Here is a 25,670-nt window from a genome sequence, read left to right as displayed (position 1 = left end):
GAAATTTAAGTCTATCAACACTCTGATCCATGCCTACTTTACTTCTTAATTTTTCATTCATTCATTTAATACATAGTAATTGAATTTACTTAGCACCAGGTACCTGCTCGCCAGTAAGGATATTGAGGCAGACAAGGTGGGTTACCCAATGTCTACTTTCATGGAGCAATCAGTCTGGTCATCATTCTCATCTCTTCTGTTACTTTAGCCAAAATTAAGTGCCTTTCTTGGGGGGCATATGTGTGATTTACCCAGAATAGAACATGTTTTTTCATATTTACTGATTTTCATGCCCTCGATAGCAATATTGTTTTGTGGTGAATGTGAGTTTGGAGACTACTGAAATAGCTATATTATTATATACAGGTCCTCATAGCTATGGCAACAGTTAATCTCTAGGATGATTCAGAACAATGAGATTTTATTCTTCCTTTCAGGAAAATTTCTTTATTAAATATCTAAATGTGATTCGATTTAAAAGTGTTACTACATTTTCAAAGTGCAAACTGAGAAATCTTTAAAATAATGACAAAAATTAAGCCAGCATCTGGATTTTCCATTTGGAATCTTTGGGGTACAAAAATGCAGCTAATGCTTACTCTGTACGAATGTTGTCATCAAGTTCTACATCTTCTAGAAATTTGTTGGCCACCAACTCCAGAGCATCTGTGGGCCAGGACTGGAACCAATCAATTGTACAGCAGTTGATCAGAGAAGGGAACATCCGCAGGCGGTTTCTGAAGGCATCTCCAATTGGACTCATGGCTAATAAAAAGTAGACATTGTTAATGTCCTTCCTGCAAGGCAGGGAGACCCAGGGGGGCAGGCAGATATTTCCAAGGATTCGGATAGGGTAAGGGCATGGAGCTCATGATTCCCTTTGGTGCTCCAGGGATATAACTGTGATCAGCCATGAGGAGTATCTGAGAAGTCTAGGGAAATCATGGGGCATTTGCATGTAACTTTATGATGTGATATAAATTATTATAGCTCTCAGAGTAATCTCCCGTACACTTCTCATATTGTCCCCTTCAGCATCCCTCAGGTCGCTCAGCCAGTGACTGGAGCCTTTTGATCCACTTACTCCATGTATACTGACTCATAGATACAAGGGAGCCAGGGATGCCCCACATGGAAGTTGTGGGCCATCAAGTTGTTTCTGACCTCATATCTGTCCAATCACAAATTCTGGGTTCTATACCCCAAATTCTATCCACTGTTTATTTAGACTCAGTGTGAGAGGAGGAAGCAAGATGCATAGGTGGAAGTGTGAGGAGGTCAGTATGGCTGAAGACCAGAGAGAAGAACACTTTGGTTGGAGACAAAGGTGGAGAAGATATAGGGGACAGTCCAGCAAGTGGCCTTAAAAGATCACAGGTTAGGAATTTTGTTCCTTATTCTAATGGAAATTAATCTCTCTCTGTGTGTATGTACTTGTGAATGTACACAATGATTATGTTTTCAACATGTGAAGAAGAAAATCACCTTGGCTCAGTGGAACAGAAAGGTCTGGAATGGGAAAGAGTGGAGGTAGAGAGAATAGTGAGAAGGCCACAGAAGTGAGGTCTGGGAGAGAGGATGGAGGCTCAGCTAATGTGAAGGTGGAAGAGATGAAGATAAGAGGATAGACAGAAGAGAGAGAAGGTAAAAATGGATAAGACTTGGTAATGAAAGAGAAGTATTAAATACAGCTATGAAAGCTTGACTTGTTCCTTCATTTTTCTATTCTCTTCAAGATGGGAAACTGATTCTATTCTGAAGGACTCTCCAGGATGCACAGTTTGATCTTTATACCTTATAAAAGGGATGGCTAACAATTTTCTGTAATAATAGCCTGGTCACATAGAGACCAAATAGCCTAGCCAATATGAGAACTTAAATTGGGATTTTGTAGCTAGATTTATTTTGCCATTGGCATAGTTAACAGGCAAAACCCCCCTTTTCAAATCAAACTAAGGGAGAGAAAAGTTTTACTAATGACTTCAAAATTTATAGATAAGGTGGTCATCTTAAAGTGAGGACATAGCTTTCCTCATGGGCACTCACATGAGTGCCCTCACTACCTCACTACCTCACAGAAAAACCACTATCAGAACACGTCTGTGACTAGATTTCTAGCTCAGTCCACCAGATAGGGGATGGGACTGAGCACCTGCTTGGCTGACATTAAAGGCTGCTTCCATGGTCTACTTTACCAGAAACCAGGAGGAAGAGGAGCAAGCTAGGCACCAAGAGCAACATAAAGATAGGTGGTAGGCCAATTAATGGCTGCTTTACATAGTGATACGCCATCAAGGAGACCCAACAAGCCAGTCCACCTCAAATAGCATAGATTTTTGTTGTGGATAGGCAGATCTTTAGATGGACATAGAAGTCAGCTTATCAAGAGCCCTGGCAGCTCTGCTAGCCAAGAGCTGGATCACTGGAAAAGGAACTGTCTTGGGGGTTGAAGGACTCCTGGGTCAGAGCTGCAGACCCTGTTGGCTCTAAGCTGAAAAAAAGTCTTTCACTCGGCCCGTCTTCCAAAGTATCCACTGCTGGTGAAGGGACGGCCAAGTAGGGTCAGTAACATTGCAGGCAGAATTGTAAATTTCCTTTTAGGAATGCCATCTACCTTATTCAGGCCAGCTCTTGTCCCAGGTCAGCTAGGTAATGAAAGTCAACAGGGTGCCTTCCCTAAGGAGGTTCACACCTCCTTTATGATGTCTCTTCTGGTACCCCATGTGAAGAGATAGATAGGTCTGGGCCTTATACCTGGCTAGGCCTTAATACCCACCTGGTTACTATCAAGACCCTTCTCTCAGTCTCTATTTTTGCTTCCGAATGGGAAAAATTTCTCATGGTTTGGAAAGTACCTTTCTTAGATCCTCTAATAATAACTCTGTCCTTTGTTTTAGACCCTGTGAGTTTAATCTGCTTATTAGATTCATTTTCTCCAGACATGAAACAGTGAAATTCTAGATGGCCATGCACATGAAACCTCGGATGGAAGCAGTTTCTTCCAGCTGGCACTGCATCCCCTTAGAGAGGCCACCTCCTGCTGGAACCCTATCTTGACTCCAGTTCCCTACTCCACCCCTACTCAGCTTGAAGAAGCCAGGTGGTTGTCCTCCCATACCTCCTAACAGAAGTTAGGGTCTATTCTCCTGGGGGAGGGAATGTGAGGAGTCAGACGGGTTAGCGGGCAGTCAGGTTGGTCCCAGTGGAAAGTTAGAGTGCAAAGTGCTTTCTTCCCTGAAAAGTTATCTTTAGCAAGGTCAAAAGCCCCTGTCCCACTCCTTGGGAGCTTCTAAGCTCATCATGAGAATAGCAAAGGGGTGGTGACTCCACTTTTCTGAGCTCCCAGTTTACTGTAAAACAAATTAGATATCCCACCCCACCCTTCTGATGGCTTTTTTTTTTTTTTTTGACAGGCAGAGTTAGACAGTGAGAGAGAGAGAGAGAGAGAGAGAGAGAGAGAGAGAGAAAGGTCTTCCTTTCATTGATTCACCCCCAAAATGGCCGCTACGGCTGATGCGCTGCGCCTATCTGAAGCCAGGAGCCAGGTGCTTCCTCCTGGTCTCCCATGCGGGTGCTGGGCCCAAGCACTTGGGCCATCCTCCACTGCCCTCTCAGGCCACAGCAGAGAGCTGGACTGGAAGAGGAGCAACTGGGACAGAATCTGGCACCCCAACCAGGACTAGAACCCTGGGGTGCCAGCACCGCAGGTAGAGGATTAGCCAAGTGAGCTGTGGTACCGGCTGGCTCTTTTGTTTTATCATGAGCAAGCCAGACAGGGTAAAAAGATTATAAATCAGGTCTTTTGATCGGTTTGTTCTTGCTTTCTATTGATTGGCAGATTATTTTTCCCCAAAATTGTGCTTAAAAACCCCAGTATCACAAGTCCCTTTGGGTTTTCCTCTCTTGGAACGCCCTCCTGGCCACTCCACCAGGAATTCTCTGACTTAAATAAATCTTGCTTTTAAATACAAAAGATTTTACAGCTATGAGATTTCTGGATGGATTGGGGATGTCATTCACAGAGACAGGGACTTTGCTATGTGCAAGGGTAATACATGATCTTTCTCAGAGGAGAATTTAGAGAATGGAAGACAGTGGTACAGGTTTGAAAATACCTGTTCAGGAGAGTGGGAGAAGTTGCCAAAGGAAGTCCAGACCCTGACCCCTTGGATGGATACACCCTGGGACTCTTTACAAGGAAACTAGACTTAGGGTGCTGAAAAGACCTTGAAATCCCCAGGAAAAAGGGGCCAAGTGAGTTTGTGTCTTCTTACCAAGCACAATATGAAGATTCTTTTTCACCTTCTCAATAAAGAAGTTGTACATAGAAAGAGGAGTGATTTCCATCTTCTCTCCTTCTGTCCTCGCTGTCGTTTGCATCTTTTCCACAATGTCAGCCTTCTCGTCAGCTGGGAAGATATTGGGCACGTCACCTGTGTTCAGCAGCATGTTGATGTCCTCGACAAATGACTCGTCCTTGATCTGGTTATCGGCAAAGAGGAACACAGTGCTCTTGTTGGTCACCCCGGCCTGCAGCATGATCTTCTTTAGGTCTTCCCGCCAGTCGTTGCTCGTGTAGTTCTTAGTGATCTCGATCTGATATAGCTCGTATGTGTTCATAAATGTGGACAGTTTGGTGGCACTTTGCCGCCCACTGCCCCCAATGCCCACCAGGAGCAAGTGACCTTTGTCTTGCTTCAGGACCCTGCAGATCCTGGAGATGTGCTCAATGGCGAACCTGAACATGACCAAGGACATGGGGGCCTTGCTGATGTTGTTGAACTCTTCTAGGTAGTACTCCATGACTGCTGTGAGCTGTTTCAGGTCAGTGATCTCATCATAGATTCTGGGGTCACTTTCTGGCTTGAGGAAATCTCCAAAGAAAAGACTACGGATGTTATCATCGACGATCTTTCCAGTGGGTGACAAGTGGATGAGGACCTGTGAGAAAGATAAGCCTCAGCTGGACCTTTGGCCAGTGACCCAGCCAGGCTGGCAGGGGGTGGTGTGGAGGGAGGGGAACAGATGTGCTTGTTCCTCCTGAGTACATCCTTCAGAGTCATGGTTCATCAAGTGTTTCTCGTTTTATTTTTTAAAAATAGTATGTGGATCTGATGGTTGTAGGGACTATGATGAAAGGAAATTAAAGAGAATATGAAGATGAAGGTCTATTTACCAAATGGTTAAAATATTGGTGGTCTGTTTTGAAGGCCCCCAAGGAGGCAGTCAAAGGATGACATTTTTTTCTATAAGCTTGCTCCTTCCCCAGAGAGAGGTACAGGTCCTGGCCCTGGTCCCTACTTTGTGCCAGAGTAGAAATGTTTTAGATGCTTTCTCTTTCTGTTTTAAAATAAAAATGATTATTTTATTTTATTTATTTGAAGGATGAGGAGGTCTGTGTCTCTCATTTGCTGGTTCAGTTAAATTTTAAGTTAATTATAAACAAACAACATCATATATTAAACCACTGTGAATGGATCCAAACTTACATGTTACTATGCAAGGGAAGCAAAATCGCACAGAGTAAAACATCACAAATCAAATGACTAGCTGATGTAATACTGCTCCCCAAGATTCAGAGAGCAGGGTCCTCAGTCTACAGTGGAAGCTGAGGGTAGTATGTTCCAACATCTGGGACCACTTCTGAGGCCGAATGATCACGGAATCCACTCACCTTCTCTACGGTCTGCTTGAAGCAATTGGAGGTGGTTTCTTTCACCATGTTGAAGAAGACCTGTCTGTCTTCCTTGTCAATCAGCCGGTCATAGAAGACCCGATAAACCTCATGGATCCAAAGCCGGATAAGTTTTTCTACATCCTAAAAATCCACAGTTAATTATTTGAATGATTGGAAGGTGGTACCTGAAGTGGTATTCTCAAGTAGTATCCTGAACCCAATGTGAGGATTAAGTGAGATAATGCTTATAAAATACTCAGCATGATACTGAGACAAAGTACTTAATAAAGGTTATTACTATCATGATATATTCCACACATCAAGGAAACTGCTGAATGATCTTTGTAATAGAAATGATAGCAGTTCACCTGCAGGTGGGTGTGAGGGCAAAGCAGCACCCCTTGGATGACCCGTGAGAAGTCCCGCAGGTTAAAGACGTAATGTGACTTGGAGGGGGTTGGTAAGAAGTTCTCCACGGCAGCTCTATAAATTGTCCTAGTGGCTTGTACCAGCATCTTTCCAGACCTTGGGAGGAAGGAGAAGGCAGACAAGTCAAGGAGCTGCCAGACCTGAGAAACTCCCAGCCAATATCTGGGAAGACATGGAACCTCTCACCTTAAGAATACCACATCAAACCCTTTCCCGAAGTGCCAGTCAACGATAGAAGTGAAAATCTTGGTTAAAATGTCATCTTCAAAGGCACTGATGGAAATGATATTCAGATGGCGGGTGAATCGTCCTGGAAAACACACACACATGTAAGTGTGAATACACACTCACACTTCCTGGACCCAGTGGCTCTGAGATAGAGGAGAGTTCGTTTTCCTTCTGCCTTCACGTTTGAGAGCTGTGCTTACCAACATGCCAGCCTCCTACCACATGCAGCTATTTGAGCTTAATTAATATTAAATAACATTAAAATGGCTTTCCTCACTCTCAGCCACAGTTCGAGTGGTCAAGGGCCACATGTGGCAAGTGGCTATTGCATGGGTCAGTATAGCTATGAAGTGTCTCTATGATTGAAGAAATTTTAGCTAACAGAATTAGTCTGGTGTCCAAGATTGTTTTTAAAAGATAAAGGCAATGCATAAATAGTCACATAAATGAGAAATACTTTTGTAGAAAATGAATATTTCCTTTTTTCACATACCTCTCAAATCCATTCTTTCCCTGCTCAAATCAACCACTATTAATTCAGGGTCTCTCTTCCATATCTACCTACTGTTACATATATGAAATTTGGTATAAGAAGAAGTTATACATATATATGTATATATATATATATACACATATGTCATACTGATATTTCAGTAAGTCACATACCACACAATTCACTTCATTAAAGTACACAATTCAATGATTTTTAGTAAATTCAAAGTTATGCAACCATTATTATAATATTAGAACATTTTTGTCATTTCTAAAGGAAATAGTGTAACAATTAACAATCTTTCCCCCATTTTATCACAGTCCTTGGCAACTAATAATCTACCTTCTGTCTTTATATATTTGCCTGCATATCTTTCTCTCTGAAAACACCACTGTGCCACAGTGCTGACCCCTACATTTAATTTCTTTAAATTCATCATATGTGAGAATTCTATGGCTGTGAAGGGACAGTACAGAAACAAGACTGCTCTGCAACCTTGAAAATGACCAAACTTCTTTCTTCTCAGCCAATGTGAGTGTCTCTGCTTTACCAAGTGACAGTTCTACCTCACTTCATTCCTTCTGACTCCTGGATAAAAATGATAAAGGTACACATTCATCAGATTGTCTCCACTCCTTGAGAGTATCCAGTCCAGAACAGAGCTCTTGCTTCCCTAAGTCTTCCCTGAAATCACCCAGGACAAGTCTATTTAGCTCATCAGCAGGAATCACATAGCACTCCATGGTGTGTAGACACTCTGGCTGCCACATCTTAATACACCTGACTTCATCTGTGGTTTTGGCTGTCTTTGGGCATTGGGCTTTATTATAGGCTCTTTTCAAAGATTTTTTTTTAAATCTAGCTTGAAAACTGTCCACTGCTGTGCAAATAATAGTTATTAACTACTCTTTTGTGATGTGTGCTGGAAACAGATATTCTCCTTTGAATAGCTAGAACAGAGAAAAGTAACAGACCAAGCTTCTCTCTCTCTCACTGGTGACAGAGATGTTGAGTTTATGGATGCTAAGTACCTGAGATACTGCTTTATTTAAATCCAATGCAAAGACACTCTTCAACTCAATACTTAAGTGGAAGGTGATGATTTGGACACCTGAGATCATCCTGACCACTTTCCTTATTTTATAGATTAAAAACTAAGTGCCAGAGAGGAGATATTTGTTCAAGGTCACAGAACCCAAGTCTAGGAATGGTTTGAAGACTCTTAACCAAATATTTATATAGAATAAATGAATATAGAATAAATAGATGCCCAAGAATAAATGAATATAGAATAAACAGATGCCTAAGAACTGGATAGATCAAGTTGTATCTGAAGAAAAGTAACTTCTTGAATTTTTAATAATAGGTGAGAACTCCTGTTTATTTTACTATTATGATTATTTTGCTTAGGCCACTTTGGTTTAGGTGATTGTCCATGGCCATCATGGAAGTGTAACAATACAATGGGTGACTTTGTCATGTGCCCCCAGTTGACCTTAATCTAGCCTCTCTCCCGGGATACATGCTGGCTACACTGAACTTTCCTTTCAAATAGGCTCTGTTTCTCTAAGACCTAGCTAAAGACTCCTTACTTCCTCTTTTCATCTTCCCATCCCATTTCACACAGCTTGCAATATTAATTCTGGAGCTCAGCCACACCTAGGCTGTATCCTCGACACACTTCTGCTCCATGCTCTTTCTAGATAATGTGCCTTGCACCAAACTCCCACTCATGAAGGTAGCTCAGCTCTGCTAGGGTAGAGGGGACAAGAGGAAGGAGCTCTCTCTTTCACATACCAGTGATGTCATTCCTTCCTCCCCCAGGAGGTCCCATGGCTGTCACAAGTAGCACATCCATGATGTCCAGCCGGCTTGTGTCTTTCTTGTCAAACCAGTAACCATGGTCAATCCATTGTCTCAGGAGCTCGATGGGGGGCTGTGCCCCATATACCTCTTTGGCTGGCATGTTGAGGTCATCTAGGGAAAGAAGCCAAACCGCACACTTTTTTTAACTCCATGGACTCCTCTGCTGTCACAGGAAGTAACAGGAGATAATTTTCTTTGTGGGAGAGTCTAGCCGTCCCCTCCCTGCTCCATGCAGGGCTCAGTCAGTAGAAGGGGTTTTCCTGGGTTCTGGAACTCTCTTGCCTTAATGGGATCTCTGCCCCTTGTGATATAAGATACACAGATTAACATCAACAAACAGGCATTTAAGTTTTTCCCATTTCCCTTAACCAACATATACTGACTGATTGTCTACTATGTATTAGATATTTTGTAAATTGTTGGAGATATGACAATGAGTAAGACCATCAAGCTCCCAGCCAACAGAATATTTAATTCAGCTAGAAGGTAACAGTTGAACTACAATGGGGGCAAGGCTTTATACGAGCAAAACCAAAATGGCAAAAAAGATAATGACTTCCCTGAGGGTAGAGACTGCATTTCCCCACAGTCCTGGCATATAAGAGACACTCAATACAATGGAGGGCCCTTTAATTTTCTTCAACCTACATTTATTGAGTGCTCAATCTGCGTCAGATAACATTTTAGGAATTTTATACAAATTATCTCATTTAATAATGACTTTATAAGCAAGATAGAATTACTTCTATGTTAAAGATGAGGAACTAAAGGTAAGTGATATTAAGCCAAAATATACCTAGAGTTAAAAAATCAAGATTTTTAATAGATATATTTGCTGCAAAGATTAAATTGGCTTTCAACATCCCATAAAAATATAGAGGAAGAGCAGGATGTTAGAGAAGATGAAAGGAAGAAAAGAAAGGGAAAATAAAATAAAATAGGATCCTGGGCTTTAAGGAACTGATGTTAGTTGGCAAGATTATTGATAGATGTAACTTACTATTAATGTGTGGGTTTTAAAGACAGGGCATGAGATCATCCAGAAGAGTGGGACATCACTGTACTTAGTGAGAACTCCATGGATCAGTAGTAAGACAGTAGAAAATGCAGTGTATTTGGCTGAGAAACCTAGGTTTTTGTCATGACTCCAGAATTTTCTAGATCTTTCATCTTAAACAGGGAACTTAACCTTCTGGAGCCTCAATTAACTGTCTAGTAAAAATATAATGGTGATTAACAACCTCATAGATTGTGAGGCTCCAGTGAAATGAATGAAGTGCTTTGTAAACAGGCAAAGTCCTGAGAAAATGATGTGTGCTTCGCAAATACTCGAGCAATTATTGGGCTCCTTCATTTACTGACAACATATTTATCTGACATAGAATGGCATAAGGGGTTCATTTCAAAGTGTTGTTGCTTTTGGAGATGCCAGAGGCCACATATCATAGTCTCCTTCTAGAACTTCTACTCATTAAATGGAAAGGAAAAAAGGAAAGACAGGGAATAAATACTAAATTATATTAACCAGAAATATTTTACCTCCCAGAGAGAGTAAAAGAACAGTGTAGTGGCCCTACAGTGGGAAGCTCTGCTTTCCTGCAGCGTGGAAGGTAAAACCTGGTTGTATCCAGACCCAGGACAATGCCTTACCCACAAACACCACTGCTTTCTTCCCTAAGGGTGGACCGAAAAGGCCCTTCCGCCGACGATCTAGCTTGGACATGATGATATCTTGGGTCTGATTGGCTGAGGTTCTGGCAGAGAAATTAATGCAGTTGGGAAGATAGGTATTTTTGGGAAGGTGTAGAAGGAAGTTGTTGGTGATGGCTGATTTGCCAGTGCCTGTGGGACCCACGAACAGCATCGGAATCTCATGGTCCAGATAGGTTTTCAAGAAGAAGGACTGCCGGGCTGTCTCCATTGTAGGGATGATGAGTTCTGAGACCTGTACCACAAAAACAGGGGAGAGCCTTGGTCCTGGGCCCAGGAGCTGGGTGTTAACTGTCAAGAAACTTGGATTTAAATTCTTCTCCCCTATCTTCATGATCTTGAGTCTTTAACGTATTCTACAATGGACTCTCTTATCTGCATGAATTTAGCAAGATTTCAACCCCCTGGCTTCAGCTGAATTATGTCTTTAAGAAGAATTAAAGTTTAGGACCTCAGGGTTGAGGGTTTCTTTATAGCATTCAGCCCCCAGGGTGTGTCCTGAGGTCAGCACACACTCACCTCTGCTTAACCTGTCCTTATGTGTGGGGCTTATGTGCCTGCTGTCTGACTGGGCTGTCGATATTCCCATTGTCTCATCCACCAGCTTCTAGTCCACCCCAGACCTGAGAGACTTACAATCACCTCCACCACCAAAGATAAATCATGTCCAATAAACTCTATCAATAGAAGTACATCTGGAAAATTTTTCCAGAAGGACAGAAATGAACAGAAATTATAGATGAATCATCTGCTAACCAGAAAACCCATTAATCAGAAACAGCATTTCTGAGAATTTTGATCAAGGAAATCTTTCTCTGAGCATTTTAAAATATCTTTTTTTTTTTTTCTGAGATGATCAAGAGGTGAACCGATGACCTTCCTGGTATTACTGTAATGATACTAATCAGAATATCAACACACATTGATCAGCTTTTAGAATGTTCCAGATGTTTATGGATACCACCTGCAGCCATCCTTTAAGTGTTTTTCTTCCATTTTGTGGTTGAGTAAACTGAGGCAGAGAATGAAGTCTTAGTGGGGAAATCTGGGTCTCTCTGATTCTAGGGTTCTTGCTCCTGTTTGAATCTTTTTCTGAAGCAGAGAACTCTTAATTCCTTCACCTGGGAAAATATCTGGGTACTTTCCATGGCCAAGGCTCCTCTGTTACCTTTGCGCCGGCAGGGATATGCTCTTCCTCCTTGGAGATATACTCTGTCCATGTATCCCAATGTCCACTGCCTTGTTTGACAAAATAAAAATCATAGATGCTTCCTGGACCCAAAGAAACAGAACAGGCCATTAGCACATTAAGAGTTTACATTTTGTATTTGAGGTATTTGACTACCTCTTCTATAGGCACCCAACATGTATAATTAACAGTACTGGCATATTGTGAAACTTACACATTGTTGGTAACTGTACAAACTGAAGAAACACTTTTCAAGGAATAATGACCTTTTTATTTGTATAAAAATGATAAGTGCTGATTACAAAAGTTACCAAATTAGTTTTTAATAATGTAAATAACTAGTATTTTTAAATAATTTTTAAAAATTCAGGAGGGAAGTATACTATCTTCTTAGACTTGTATCTATGAAAAACATGAAATCTGTTCTCTTTATATTAATAAATTTTTTTTTAAATTTCAGTAAATCACTCAAATCCTACATCCACAAACAACTTGACAGCAATGCTTCTAGACCTCTTTCCAGGCACACACACATTTTGGAGATGGAAGGAAAGATAGATGAGAGGGTTGTATAAGAATGGAATATTCTGACATCTGTCTTTAAACAGAAACATGAAATTTAATTTTACTTGAATATAGCAGAAGAAAAGAATACCTGGATGAAATGAAAAAATCTACTGAACTGTAGAAACATCATATTTCACTTCAAGAGATACTGGGTCCTAAGAGGTTTTTCCTAACTTAAAAATGTAACTGTAAGCCTGGGTCTGGCATTGTGGTACAGGGGGTTAAGATTTTGCTTATGAAGCTGACATCCCATATCAGAGTGCTGGTTTGAGTCCCAGATGCTCCACTTCTGATCCAGCTCCCTGCTAATGTGCTGGGGAAAGCAGAAGAAGATGGCCCAAATACCTGAGCTTTGCTACCCATGTGGGAGACCAGGATGAAGTTCCAGGCTCCTGGCTTTCACCTGCCCACAGTCTTGGCTGTTGTGGCCATTTGGGGAGTGAGCCAGCAGACTGCATTGCTCTCTCTCTCTCTCTCTCCCACTCTGACTTTCAAATAAATAAATAAATCTTGAAAAAAAAGTTGTAAGCCTTTAAAGAGTTAAGTCATTATGCTTTTTAAAAACCACTTACTTTAGTTTTGCTACTGTGGTTGTGAAAAGTTAAAACACAGTAGGGAGAATAGCATAATGAACTATCAATTATTCACCATCTAGCTTCAATAATTGTCACATTTTGCAATTCCTACCTCACCCATTTCCCATCACCAGCTGCCATCATGCTAATTGTCCTTGCTTCTTTCCACTTTTTCTCCCTCTTTCCTCTCTCTTTTCCTTCTTCCCCTCCCCTCCTCTTCCTTTTTTTTTTAAGAGTACTTATTTATTTGAAAGGGGAAGAGAGAGAGAGAGAGAAAGAGAGAGAGAGAGAGGGAGAAAGAGAGAGAGAGAGAGAGAGAGAGATTCTGCCTGCTGGTTTATTCCCTAAATGCTTGCGACACCTGGGGCTGGGCTAGGCCAAAGCCAGGAGCCTAGAACTCAATTCCAGATGGGCAACAGGGACTCAGATATTTGAGCCATCATCTGTTACCTCCCAGATGCATATTAGCAGGAAACTTGAATTGGAAGCAGGCAGAAACGTGAACTGAGGCACTCAGATGTGGTATGCAGGTGTCCCGAGCAGTATGTTAATTGCTGTGCCAAATGCCAACCCTGTCTAGAATATTTTAAAACAAGTCCCAATAGCACGTCATTTTTTGGGAAATACAAGTGTGATTCAATTTTAGACCAATTTAATTAATGCCTTTACGAACGATCAGATGATTAACTCTCACTCCCCCTCCCACCTCCTCCCTTCTAGCTCCTTTTGTTGTTGATGATGACATAACTTTTGTCAGTTGTTTATAACATTCGTGTTTTGTTCTGCAACCATAATTCTCTCATTCCTTAGTCTTAGGTCTGTACAATATTTAACTCAATGCTCAAAGTCAGGCCTTTTAACAAAGACCACTTAAGAGTTCTTTATTTCGGTTCATCTCTTAGTTAATTGCTTTTCTTTTTTCCAAGAAAGGACATATAGATATCCAGTTCTCTCAGTTTTTGCATGTTTAAGAATGTCTGCCTGCTGCTTTTGTATTTCAACTATGTTTGGCTGAGGATACTACTCTTGTGCCACTTTTGTTCTCTCTGAATTATACAGACCTTGCTCTATTCTGTTTTCCTGTATTTTAAGTTGCTGTGCAGAATCTGAAGTCTGTCAGGTATTTCCCTGATCAACCCCCCACCCCCAACTAGTTGCCTGATGGAATCTCTTTTATCCTGGAGTCTAAAAATTAAAATGTTTATTTGCTTATTTTCATCTACTTGAAAGGCAGAGTGACAAGGAGGGAGGGAAGGAGGCTGGGGGAGGGGAGAGAGAGAGAGATCTTCAATCCACTGGTTCACTTCTCACATGCCCATAATAACCAGGGTGGGGCAAAGAATTCCATTCAGGTTTCCCATATAGGTGGCAGAGGCACAATCACTTGGGAAATCACCTCCTAGGATGCATTAATACAAAGCTGGATTGGAAAATGAAGATGCTAGGACTAGACTCAGCACTCCAGTATGAGATGGGGCATCCCAATCCACTGTGGCACGAAGTCTGCCTCAGTGGCTCCATAAGTTAATCAAATTGTATCTTTTGGTCAATTATTCTGTATCAGTTTTTCTAGGAACAGAGCATACTTTCTATAGAAACTGCTACTGTTTTAGGGAAAATGCATTTATATCTTTGCATATACAGTCTATACTATGTATTGGATTTCTTACTTAAGGGATTGATCTATTTTGCATTAATTTTTGACAAGGATGTGAGATAGAGATCCAAATCCATCCTTTTACAGTCATATATTAAATTGTTTCAGTATTATTTATTTAAAATGACTATTCTTTCCCCATTGTCTTGACATCACTACCAGAAATCAAGTCAACGAAAATGTGAGAGTTTGGCTGCTAGATTTTTGATTCCACTCAGTTTATCTATAGATCTGTTTTCCTGTACACTCCACAATTCCTCTATGAACTTAAAAAAATAATAAATTCCTATTACTGCTAAATTCTTTCAACAGAAGTATTTTATTTCTTGGATCATGCTTTCTATTAGTCTCTGTGTCTGTCTCTCTCTTACATTTGGACAATTACCAGCCATTATTGTTTTGATATAATAAGGTAAATTCTTGCTGCTATCTTTCCCTACGTTATCTGGGAATGGACTACTTTCCCTGCTTTCTGAGTCATAATACAAGGAGTGGGGTGTGGCTTTCTTTTCTGTAGTTTGAGGAAAGGGAAGTACTCAGTTGCCCTTGCTGGGAGGCCTAGGCTCTCCACACTCTGAAATTTGGTCAACTTTCCTGACCATGGGCCCATTCTTCTCACACCCCAACTGGTAACAAGTCCTGCTCTTGTAGGATTCAGCTTGCACCTCTATCCACCCTGAGGTTCTGGAAGACACAAATCCGTGTAGTTTTCCTGGAGCCAACTAAAGTCTTCCAGCGTTATGCAGGGGCTTCCATGATTGAGGGTTTTGCTTAGACCTTTTCTGCAACTGCCCAGCAACAATCATAAGCCACTTTTCTCCACATCAGTTATTACCAGTGAGCATTTTCATAATTTTGTCAACTCATCTGCTTTTCCATCTACATCATTTTTAACAGGACAGTGGAGTGGCAGGTTCTAGATTAAAAGATGCACCATACCAGAACCTTTTGTTTCTCTTCCTTCTACTCTTTCTTATTAAAATAGATTGTTTATTTTATTTTATTTTAAAGATTTTTATTTATTTTATTTGATAGGTAGAGTTACAGACAATGAGAGGGAGAGACAGAGAGAGGTCTTCCATCCTCTGGTTCACTCCCCAAATGGTTGCAACAGTCGGAGCTTCGCCAATCCAAAGCCAGGAGCCAGGAGCTTCTTCCAGGTCTCCCATGTAGGTGCAGGGGCCCCAGGACTTGGCATCTTCCACTGGATTCCCAGGCCATAGTAGAGAGCTGGATTGGAAGTGGAGCAGCCGGGACTAGAACCAGCGCCTATATAGGATGCCAGCGCTGCAGGCAAAGGATTAACTTACTGTGCCACAGTGCCAGCCCCTAGATTATTTATTTTAAAGGCAGAGAGTCACAGAAAGAGAGAGGGAGGGAGGGGGGGAGGGAGACAGGGAGACTGAGAGAGAGAGAGAGAGAGAGAGAGAGATTTCATCTTCTGGTTTACTTCACAAATGGTCACAATGGCCAGGGCTAGGCCAGGCCAAAGCTAAGAGTCTAGAACTGCTTCTGGGTCTCCCACACAGGTGGCAGGAGCCCATATACTTAAGCCATCTTCCACTGCTTCGCCAGGCACACTAGCAGGGAGCTGGATTGTAAGTGGAGCAGCCGGGACTCAAACCAGTGCTCATATGGGATGAGAGTGTTGCAGGTGGCAGCTAACTGGCTGTGCCATAATGCCCACTACATCTACCCCTTTTTAAAATTTATTTTTACTTATTTGAAAGAGAGAAAGAGATAGGTCCTCCATCTGCTGGTTCACTCCTCAAATGCCTGCAACAGCCAGGGCTGGGCCAGGCCAACGGTAGGGTCCAGGAATTCAATCCAGAACTCCCAAGTGGGTAGCAGGAAGTATTTGAGCCATCACCTGCTGCCTCCAAGGGTACATATTAGCAAGAAGCTGGAATTGACAGTGGAGCAGGGACTTTAATCCAGTCACTCTGACAAGGGATGTAGATGTCCCAAGAGGTGTCTTAACTCCTGCGCCAAACATCTGCCCCATCTCCCTGTCCACCACTTTTCAATGTTTATAGACTTAGGTTGAAACTCTTTCTTTGTTATTGCTAGGAAATTTTTAGGATTAAATTGGTTGTTGTTAATTTCATTAGGCATTTCATTAGGAACTTCTGTTATCCTACATCACTCTGCAGCTTTACGCCACTCTGCAACTCTTGTTACCTACATCACTTTTAGAAAGCAATTTGGCACGATGCTTACAGATACAGAGAAATATCTCTAAGTCAGAAATTCCATTTTTTTTTTTGACAGGCAGAGTTAGACAGTGAGAGAGAGAGAGAGAGAAAGGTCTTCCTTTCTGTTGGTTCACCCCCTAAATGGCCAGTACGGCCGGCGGGTTGTGCTGATCTGAAGCCAGGAGTCAGTGCCCCCTCCAGGTCTCCCATGTGGGCACAGAGCCCAAGCACTTGGGCCATCCTCCACTGCCCTGCAGGGCCACAGCAGAGAGCTGGCCTGGAAGAGGAGAAACTGGGACTGAATCCGGCTCCCCAAATGGGACTAGAACACCGGGTGCCGGCGCCGCAGGTGGAGGATTAGCCAAGTGAGCCAGGGCGCTGGCCATAAATCCCATTTTTGATAATGTATCATATGGCAATAATCTGTACACATGAGTATGTAATACCATCTGTGATAACAAAGAAATAAATTACATGTCTTATATTAGGAAACCACTGAAAATGATGTCTCATAAGATGGATGGAATGCTTTTCAGTCATTAAGATGACTGTTGCAAAAACTAATTATTAACATAGGAACTTTTTAATAAACAATGACAGATAAAAATAGAATAAAAGATGGAATATAACCATTATGGTGGCCATGTAGAGAGATGAAAGCAGGTACATAAGCAGAGAAAAGAGTTTTTGAAAACTAAAAAACCTATAATAGGTTGGTATGAATAAAGAAATACATTTTTATAATTTGCCTGTAATAGAATTGAATTACTTTCATAATAAAAAAGGATTCATTAAAAACATGAATCAGTAAAGCATTCTTCCCCCATTGCTTGCTGATGTTGAGCTAAGAACATTTAAGCCAAAGAAAAAATATTTAATGGAGTTAAAGTGGATTGTCCAGCTGTGTGACCTTGACTGAGGTTACTATTGCACATCTGTAAAACAGGCCTGATTTTATGTCAAGTTCAGAAAATCACTGTGGAGAGTAAATAAGATACTCTATGTGTCAAGTATTTAGCATAGCTTTGGGCACACAGAAAGGCACTTAGTAACAGTTCTAGGTTTCTTTGGTTCCATTCAGAGTAATGGCTCTCATTGCCTTTGCATTGTGATTATATATCTCAACCAATGGTCCAGGTGCAAAGGTGGAAAGGTGAGAACAGCAGAAAGAAGTTCTATTACCTCTGGCCATCCTCTAGCCTAACTTCACCCCTCTCCCCCCTCAGTGGATATTTCAGTGGATGATTCAACTTAGAAGTGAGCAATTTTTCTTTTTCTTTTTTTATTTGACAGGTAGAGTTATAGACAGTGAGAGAGACAGAAAGATCTTCCTTCCATTGGTTCACCCCCCAAATGGCCTGAAGCCAGGAGCTAGGTGCTTCCTCCTGGTCTCCTATGCAGGGAGGACTTGGGCCATCCTCCACTGCCTTCCCAGGCCACAGCAGAGAGCTGGACTGGAAGAGGAGCAACCGGGACAGAATCCGGCGGCCCAACTGGGACTAGAATCCAGGATGCCGGCGCCACAGGCGGAGGATTAGCCTAGTGAGACGCGGCACCGGCCAAGAAGTGAGCAATTTTTCAAAGGTCACAAAATGAACTGGTGAATAGAGGGAAATTTAGCACTTTCTAGACCAGCAAATCCCTGGGTTGACACACAAGGTATCACCAGATGATATGAATTCAAACTTTAGAGAATCCTCTAAAGGCCTGCTTGCTTTCCTTAATTTACACTCCCCAGCATAGTTCCTCCAGCATTTATTTGAGAGTCATTTACCCCATGGCTCCCAAAACATGTAAAACCCAGAAAACAATGTCCTGTGAAGTTGGGAAAGGTCTTCTGGAGGTCTCCCCTTTAGAATTTTATCCCTGAGCTGCTGTAAAAAGGATAAAAAGGAAAAAAAAAGAAAGAAAAGGATAAAAAGGCATTTTAAGCTTTTAAAAATGGTAATAAAGAAAGCAGAAACAAAGTAAAACACAAGAGGACACCTACTACATAATTCCACATACACAGAATATCCAGAAACTGTAAATCAAGAGAGTAGAGTAGTTGTTGCCTGGGGTTGAGGATGGGAGCAAGGATTAATGGAAAATCGTCATAAAAGACCTTACTGGGGTGATGACAGTATTCAAACTGTTACGCAAGTAAGTAAATTTACTGAAAGTCACTGATTTGTACACCTAAATTTGTGAATGTTATGGTATGTAAATCTTGATAAAATTCTTATATTTAAAAAGACAGCACCTTTAAATACTTTATAATTAAAAACATGTATTTTGATTTAAATGAGTTCTGGCTAGGAGCTTCCCAATTTTCTACCAAAAATTAAGGCATGGAAGGAAAAAGAGGAATGGTGTCATTGGAAACAAAAATGGAAAGAATCTGGGCAGAATTGCTTCTAATTAGAAAGCAGATGAGCTAGACTGAGAAATATCTTAAGAGCTTGCTTGAGGAAATGCAGGAAAGTCTACTGGGTTTCTCCTCAGTGGCAGCCCCAGGCTTCAGAGATGCATGTTACATAAAGCACAGAAAAGCAGGCGGCTGTCCATCTGCTTGCCAAGTACTAGTCTGCAAGGACTGGCTCATGATCCTCCTGTTACCAGACCATTTCCCTATAGATGGCAGACAGCAGAGTCTACAATGAATAAGAAGATTACAGCCATGGCACCTTAACATCAGTGAATCCAATGTGAAGAATTAGACAGCCCCTCTGTTGAGCAATTTCCCTTTTTACTGAATGTTCACAGATGAAAGACAAGGCTGCTTCCAACAGATGGCATTAGTTGATCACATGTGGTCATTGGATCTTGGCCACCCCATTGCTCCTTAATCTAGAGCAAAGTCTGCAGCATTTGGGTTCCTTTTAAAGGCATTTTTTATGAGTATTATTTACCCTGGTCATCTCCAAAAACAGTGAGAATTTTGAAAACTAGCAGGAAAATAGAAATGTGTGTTTACTACAGACACCAAAGCAAAGCTTCACTTTCTATGGATACGTTCACAATGGTCACTTGTAAAGTGTCATTTCAGTCTTATCAACAGCCTTTTCCAAACTGAACCTGCTTTTCAGTAGAGTAGCTGCTATTGGGAGAGATGAAGAAGCCAGTCTGCAGTGCATGCTGGGAATTATGGCTTGTCTTATGCTGCTTCTGTTGAGTAGGACATGGAGGAGGAGGTAAGGCCATCCTGGTAGACCAGAGACAGGATGGGGGAAAGTTACTCAGAAACTGAGTGGGTCCTGGGCACATCCATAGCCTGCTAGCTGTGGAAAAGGAACAAAGATGTCGTCACGAAGCAGGCCAAGAATGGAATCAAGCACAATACAGCATTAAACAGATCAATCCTGAAAGATGAGAAAGGCAGAAAACAACATATGGAATTCATGAAAACACATTGCAACATAGAGGAATATAGTGTGGAGATTAGCTACAAGAACATCTCACCAAAACTTGTTTAATGCATGACTCAAAAAGAAAGTTCAGGAGTTTGGTATCCTCAACAAGACACAAAAAGGCATAATTTATAATGAAATAGGTACAGAAATTCATACAAAAAAACATGGTAAGAGGAAAAGGCAAGATGAGATAAAAAGTGAGATGGGTAATATTGATAACAGCAATAAAAATTGCTAATATTTAATTCTTTTAACATATGCTTTATTCAAAGTATTTTTATGTATATTAACTCATTTAATTTTTATAAGAGCATCATGGCGAAATCCTACTATAATTGTTCAAATTTTATAATCAAAACTGAGAAGTTGGGGCCGGCTTTATGGCATAGTGGGTAAGTGCCTGCATCCCATGTGGATGTGGGTTAGAGTCCCAGCTGCTCCACTTCCAATCCAGCTCCTTGCTAATGAGCCTGGGAAAGCAGCAGAGAATGGCCCAAGTCCTTGGGCCCCTGCACCCACGTGGGAGACCCCAGAAGCTCCTGGCTGCTGGCTCTGGACCAGCCCATTTGGGGAGTGAACCAGCAGATGGAAAAATCAATCAATCAATCTCTCTCTCTCTCCCTCCTTCCCTCTCCCTCTCTCCTTCTTCTGCTTCCTCTCAACCTGTCTCTCTCTCTGTGTTACTCTGCCTTTTAAATAAACAAAAAAAATCTTAAAAAACAAGGTTGCCCAACTAATACCTGTTAGAGCCAGTATTCAAATTCTGACAATTTCATTCCATGGCCTGTGTTTTTAATCATTACACTAAGTGGACAAAAGATACAAAAGCAAAACTAAAGGCATCCAAGGCAATAAAAAGAATAATTGAAGTTGTGAGTGACTTAGACTAAAATGAAAAGTCTATCCTGATTAGGGAAAAAAAAAAAAACACAAGAACAGGAAGAAGAGATAATAGATACAGGAGCCAGAGAATAAAAATTTTCCCTTGCTGCCTGAGGATGCATTGCATTTCAGACAAAAAACTTGCAAACACAAGGATATCTACATGTTTGTTTTCAAAAAACAAATCCAAAACCTACAGAACATTAAATGAGCACAAGAAAAATAAACTCCCATGATACATTTATAACTTTACTTCTAATTAAAAACAGAAGAAACTGGGGCCGGTGCTGTAGCACAGTAGGTTAATTCTCTGCCTGTGGCACCGGCATCCCATATGGGCACTGGTTCCAATCCTGGATGCTCCTCTTCCAACCCAGCTCTCTGCTATAGCCTGGGAAAGCAGTGGAAGATGGCCCAAGTGCTTGGGCCCCTGCATCCACATGGGAGACCTGGAAGAAACTCCTGGCTCCTAGTTAGGATTGGCACAGCTCTGGCCATTGTAGCCATTTGGGGAGTGAACGAACCAGCGGAAAGAAGACCTTTCTGTCTCCTCTCTCTCTCACTGTCTGTAACTCTACCTCTCAAATAAATAAATAAAATATTTTAAAAAGACAGAAGAAATTTAAATTAGGCACATTTCCAAATTTCAAGTGTAAACAGAAGGCTGAAATATATGAGGCAAAACTGGTAGAATTTTAAGAATAAATAGACAAGCCTTATAATATAGTTGAATAGGCCTGTAACAGTAATTCTCATAAAGCAGTCAGTAAAAGAGTAAGAATATAGTTAACAACAGGATCTAGTTGACATTTATAGATTTCTTCATCCAACAGCAGCACAGTACATATTCTTCTCAAACTTACATGGGGTATTTACCAAGACAGACTGTATTCTGGGCCATAAAAAACTTTAGCCAACTTAAAAGAATAGACATAATACAATAACCACAGGTCACAGTGGAATCAAGCTAGAAACCAAAAAGAGAAAGATAGCTGGAAAATCCCCAAATACTTGGAGATTAAACAACACATTTCAAAACAATACATGGACCAAAGAAGACATCACAAAAGAAAATTTAAATTATGAACTAAAGAAAATGAAAACACAGCTTTTTAAAAATTTGTGGAATGACAGGACTGGCATTGTGTTGCAGCAAGGTAAGCTGCCAGTTGTGACGCTAGCATTCCACACTGGAGTGCCAATTCAAGTCTCTGCTGTACTGTTTCTGATCCAGCTTCCTGCTAATGCACCTGAGAAGGCAGTGGATGATGGCCCAAACACTACCCAAGCGCTACCAAAAGCTGGTAGAAGATTTAAAATTGATAAACCTTGGAGAGAACATTTGGTGCAGCAGTTAAGATGTTACATCCCATATCGGAGTTTCTGGGTTCCAGTTTTCTGAGGATGCATCCTAGAGAAGCAACAGGTAATGGCTCAAGTGGTTGGGTCCCTGTCATCCATGTGGGAGACCTGGATTGAGTTCCTAGCTTTTGGGCATCTCAGGAGTAAACCAGCAGATGGGAGCTCTTTCTCTGGCTGTCTCTCATAAAAACAAAATACATTTAAAAAATTATAAAAAATTGATATGCCTCTATCCAGGATAACCAGCAAAAAATAGAGAAGAAACAAAGTACTAATATCAGGAATGAAAGATGGGCCACCACCACAGATTCTATGGACATTAAGGGTATAATAAAGGCACATTATAAACAATTGTTATGTGCAAACTTTTGGTAATTCAAATAAAACACACCAATTTCTTAAAAGATACATTCTACCAGAATTCACATAAAAACAAACAGATAAGTTACACAGGCCTTTATCTATTAAAGAAATTCAATCACAATTATTAACCTTTCAAAAGAGAAAAACATCAGGCCCAGGTGGGCTCCACTGGGGAATTTTACCAACAATTCAAGGAAGAATTGATAGCAATTCTCTATGATATCTTCCAGAAAATAAAAACATGGGGAATCTAAATCACTCTATGAGGCCTGGGTTACCCTAACACCAAAACTAAAAACATTATAATAAAAGAAAACAACAGACCACTATCTCTAATCAACATGATGGAAAAACTGTCAACAAAATATTAACAAATCAAACCAACAATGTATGAAAAACATTACACATCACAATCAAGTGGGATTTATCCTAGGTGTACAATACTGGCTCAGCATTTGAAAATCAAATTCATGTAATCTATCACATCGATAGGCTAAAGAAGAAAAATTATATGATCATAGTAACAGATTCAGAAATAGCATTTCATAAAATACAAAATCTATGCTCAAAACTCTCAGTAAATTTGAAGAATAGAGGGAATTGTCTCAATTTGATAAAGAACATCAACAAAAACCTTACAATTATCATCATACTTGAGGTCAATGCTGATTGGAAGCAAGAAAAAGATGTTCCCTTTCATCACTCTTAATGGATATCACACTGGAAATTCCAGCGAATGGAATAAGACAAGAAAAGGGAACAAATACTGGGAAGGAGGAAATAAACCTTATCTTCATTTGCAGATGACATGATTATTTATGTAGGAAATCCCCAAAGAATCAACAGGAACTGCTAGAACTTATAAGTGGTTTTAGCAGGGTTGCAAGATGTAAGAGTAATACCCAAAAGCCTGAATCCAGCAACGAACCAGTGGACTTTCAAATTAAAAACACATTATCATTTACATTATCACTAAAAAAAGAGAGAAAAATACTTAAGTATAAAGCTAAGTAAAATATACAAGATCTTATGAGGTAAACAATAACAATGAAGTCCAAATAATCCATTTTTATGGACAGGAAGACCAAAGCCTATTAAGATCTCTGTTCTTTACTTGACTTAGAGTCAATAAAACCCCAATAAAAACCCCAGAAACTTATTTTGTGGACGTTAGACACTGATTCTAAAGTTCATATGGAAAGGAAAAAGACTCATGGTGGCCACCACAACATTAAAGAACAAAGTTGGACTACTGATACTACTCAAATTTAAGTCTTATTATGAGCTACAACAATAAAAAGAGTATGACATTGATAAAAGAGTTAGACAAGCAGGTTTACGGAGCAAACTAGAGAGTCCATAAATAAACCCACACAAATACAGTCAGATGATTTTTGACAAAGGAGCCAAGACATTTCAACAGAGATTAACAGTCTTTTCAGAAACTGGCCCTATGGGGCTGGCACTGTGGCTCACTTGGTTAATCCTCTGCCTGAGTCGGCACTGGCATCCCATATGGGCGCCAGGTTCTAGTCCCAGTTGCTCTTCTTCCAGTCCAGTTCTCTGCTGTGGCCCGGGAGGGCAGTGGAGGAGGATAGCCCAAGTGCTTGGGCCCCTGCACCCACATGGGAGACCAGGAGGGGGCACTTGGCTCCTGGCTTCAGGTCGGCGTAGCGCCGGCCGTAGTGGCCATTTGGGGGGTGAACCAACGGAAGGAAGACCTTTCTCTGTCTCTCTCTCTCACTGTCTATATCTCTACCTGTCAAAAAAAATAAAAATAAAAATAAAAAAGAAAAGAAACTGGTCCTAGAACAATTAAGACATCTACCTTCAAAAACAAAGTTACACAAACATCATAGCTTTCACAAAAATTAATTCAAAATGATCATAGACCTAATGTAAAAAAAAACCAGTTAAAAATCACTTATTTGAAACTCAGTGATTGAGAGATGGACAGAAAGAGAGAGAGAGAGAGCAAGTAAGAAAGCGAGCATGCTCCCACCCATTGGTTCATTTCCCAAATGCTTGCAACAGCTGGAGCTACACCAGAGCAGGAGCCAGAAGCTGGGAACTAATCCCAGGTCTCCCATGTGGAAGGCAGAAGGCAGAAACTCAATTACTTGAGCCATCACCACTGCCTCCTGAGCTTTACATCAGCAGGAAGCTGTAACTAAGAGACAGAGCCAGAACTGAATCCAGATACTCCAGGTGGGATGCAGGCATCCTAACTATTAAGTTAAATACCCACTGCTATTTTTTATATAAAATTTACAATGAAATGCACACATCTTATGTGTACATTCACTAAGTTCTAGCAAATGCACCTATCTGCATAACCCAAATCCTTCTTAATATATACATTTCTTTCTTTCTTTCTTTCTTTCTTTCTTTCTTTCTTTCTTTCTTTCTTTCTTTCTTTCTTTCTTTCTTTCTTTCTTTCTCTCTCTCTCTCTCTCTCTTTCTCTCTCTCTCTTTCTTTCTTTCTTTCTTTCTTTCTTTCTTTCTTTCTTTCTTTCTTTCTTTTTTTGACAGGCAGAGTTAGTCAGTGAGAGAGAGAGAGAGAGACAGAGAGAAAGGTCTTCCTTTTCTGTTGGTTCACCTCCCAATGGCCACTGCGACCGGCGTGTTGCGGCCAGCGCACCGTGCTGATCCAAAGCCAGGAGCCAGGTGCTTCTTCCTGGTCTCCCATACGAGTGCAGAGCCCAAGCACTTGGGCCATCCTCCACTGCCCTCCCGGGCCACAGCAGAGAGCTGGACTGGAAGAGGAGCAACCGGGACAGAATCCGGTGCCCTGACCAGGACTAGAACCTGGGGTGCTTGCGTCGCAGGTGGAGGATTAGCCTATTGAGCCGCAGCACCGGCCTATACATTATTTTCACTCCTGAAAGTTCCCTCAAGGTCCTAACCCTTTATATACTTTTGTAAACAATCACAAAGACTACAGCTACTTGGAACATATTTATGGCATCACCCTATTTTTTGTTGTAGAAATAGTTTAAAAAACTGAAAGAAAAAACATAAAAAGTGGCATTTGTGAATAATGGGATTACCACTGATCTCAGTTTTCTTGTATTCTCTTCTCTGT

The 25,670-nt window shown here is 41.0% G+C and overlaps 1 protein-coding gene across 2 annotated transcripts in view; it reads right to left on the bottom strand.

The window, feature by feature from the left end:
• The window catches only part of DNAH3 (dynein axonemal heavy chain 3), a 179,718-nt gene that overhangs the window by 40,286 nt on the left and 113,762 nt on the right, over nucleotides 1–25,670 (bottom strand). For both annotated transcript variants that reach the window (XR_016226146.1, XM_051847854.3), the window contains exons 41-48: nucleotides 11,572–11,675; nucleotides 10,344–10,638; nucleotides 8,625–8,804; nucleotides 6,293–6,416; nucleotides 6,046–6,202; nucleotides 5,675–5,818; nucleotides 4,275–4,941; nucleotides 600–765 (exon numbers count right to left, since the gene is read on the bottom strand). Coding sequence is in view for 1 of the 2 variants with exons in the window: in XM_051847854.3 (XP_051703814.3) it covers nucleotides 600–765; nucleotides 4,275–4,941; nucleotides 5,675–5,818; nucleotides 6,046–6,202; nucleotides 6,293–6,416; nucleotides 8,625–8,804; nucleotides 10,344–10,638; nucleotides 11,572–11,675 (1,837 nt within the window). In the remaining variant the exon portion in view is untranslated. The remainder of the gene's footprint in view (nucleotides 1–599; nucleotides 766–4,274; nucleotides 4,942–5,674; nucleotides 5,819–6,045; nucleotides 6,203–6,292; nucleotides 6,417–8,624; nucleotides 8,805–10,343; nucleotides 10,639–11,571; nucleotides 11,676–25,670) is intronic.

This window comes from Oryctolagus cuniculus, chromosome 19 (assembly GCF_051225735.1).
Source record: "Oryctolagus cuniculus isolate XC-2025 breed Fujian yellow rabbit chromosome 19, ASM5122573v1, whole genome shotgun sequence".
NCBI lineage: Eukaryota > Metazoa > Chordata > Mammalia > Lagomorpha > Leporidae > Oryctolagus > Oryctolagus cuniculus.
This window is presented reverse-complemented; position numbering and strand designations above follow the sequence as displayed.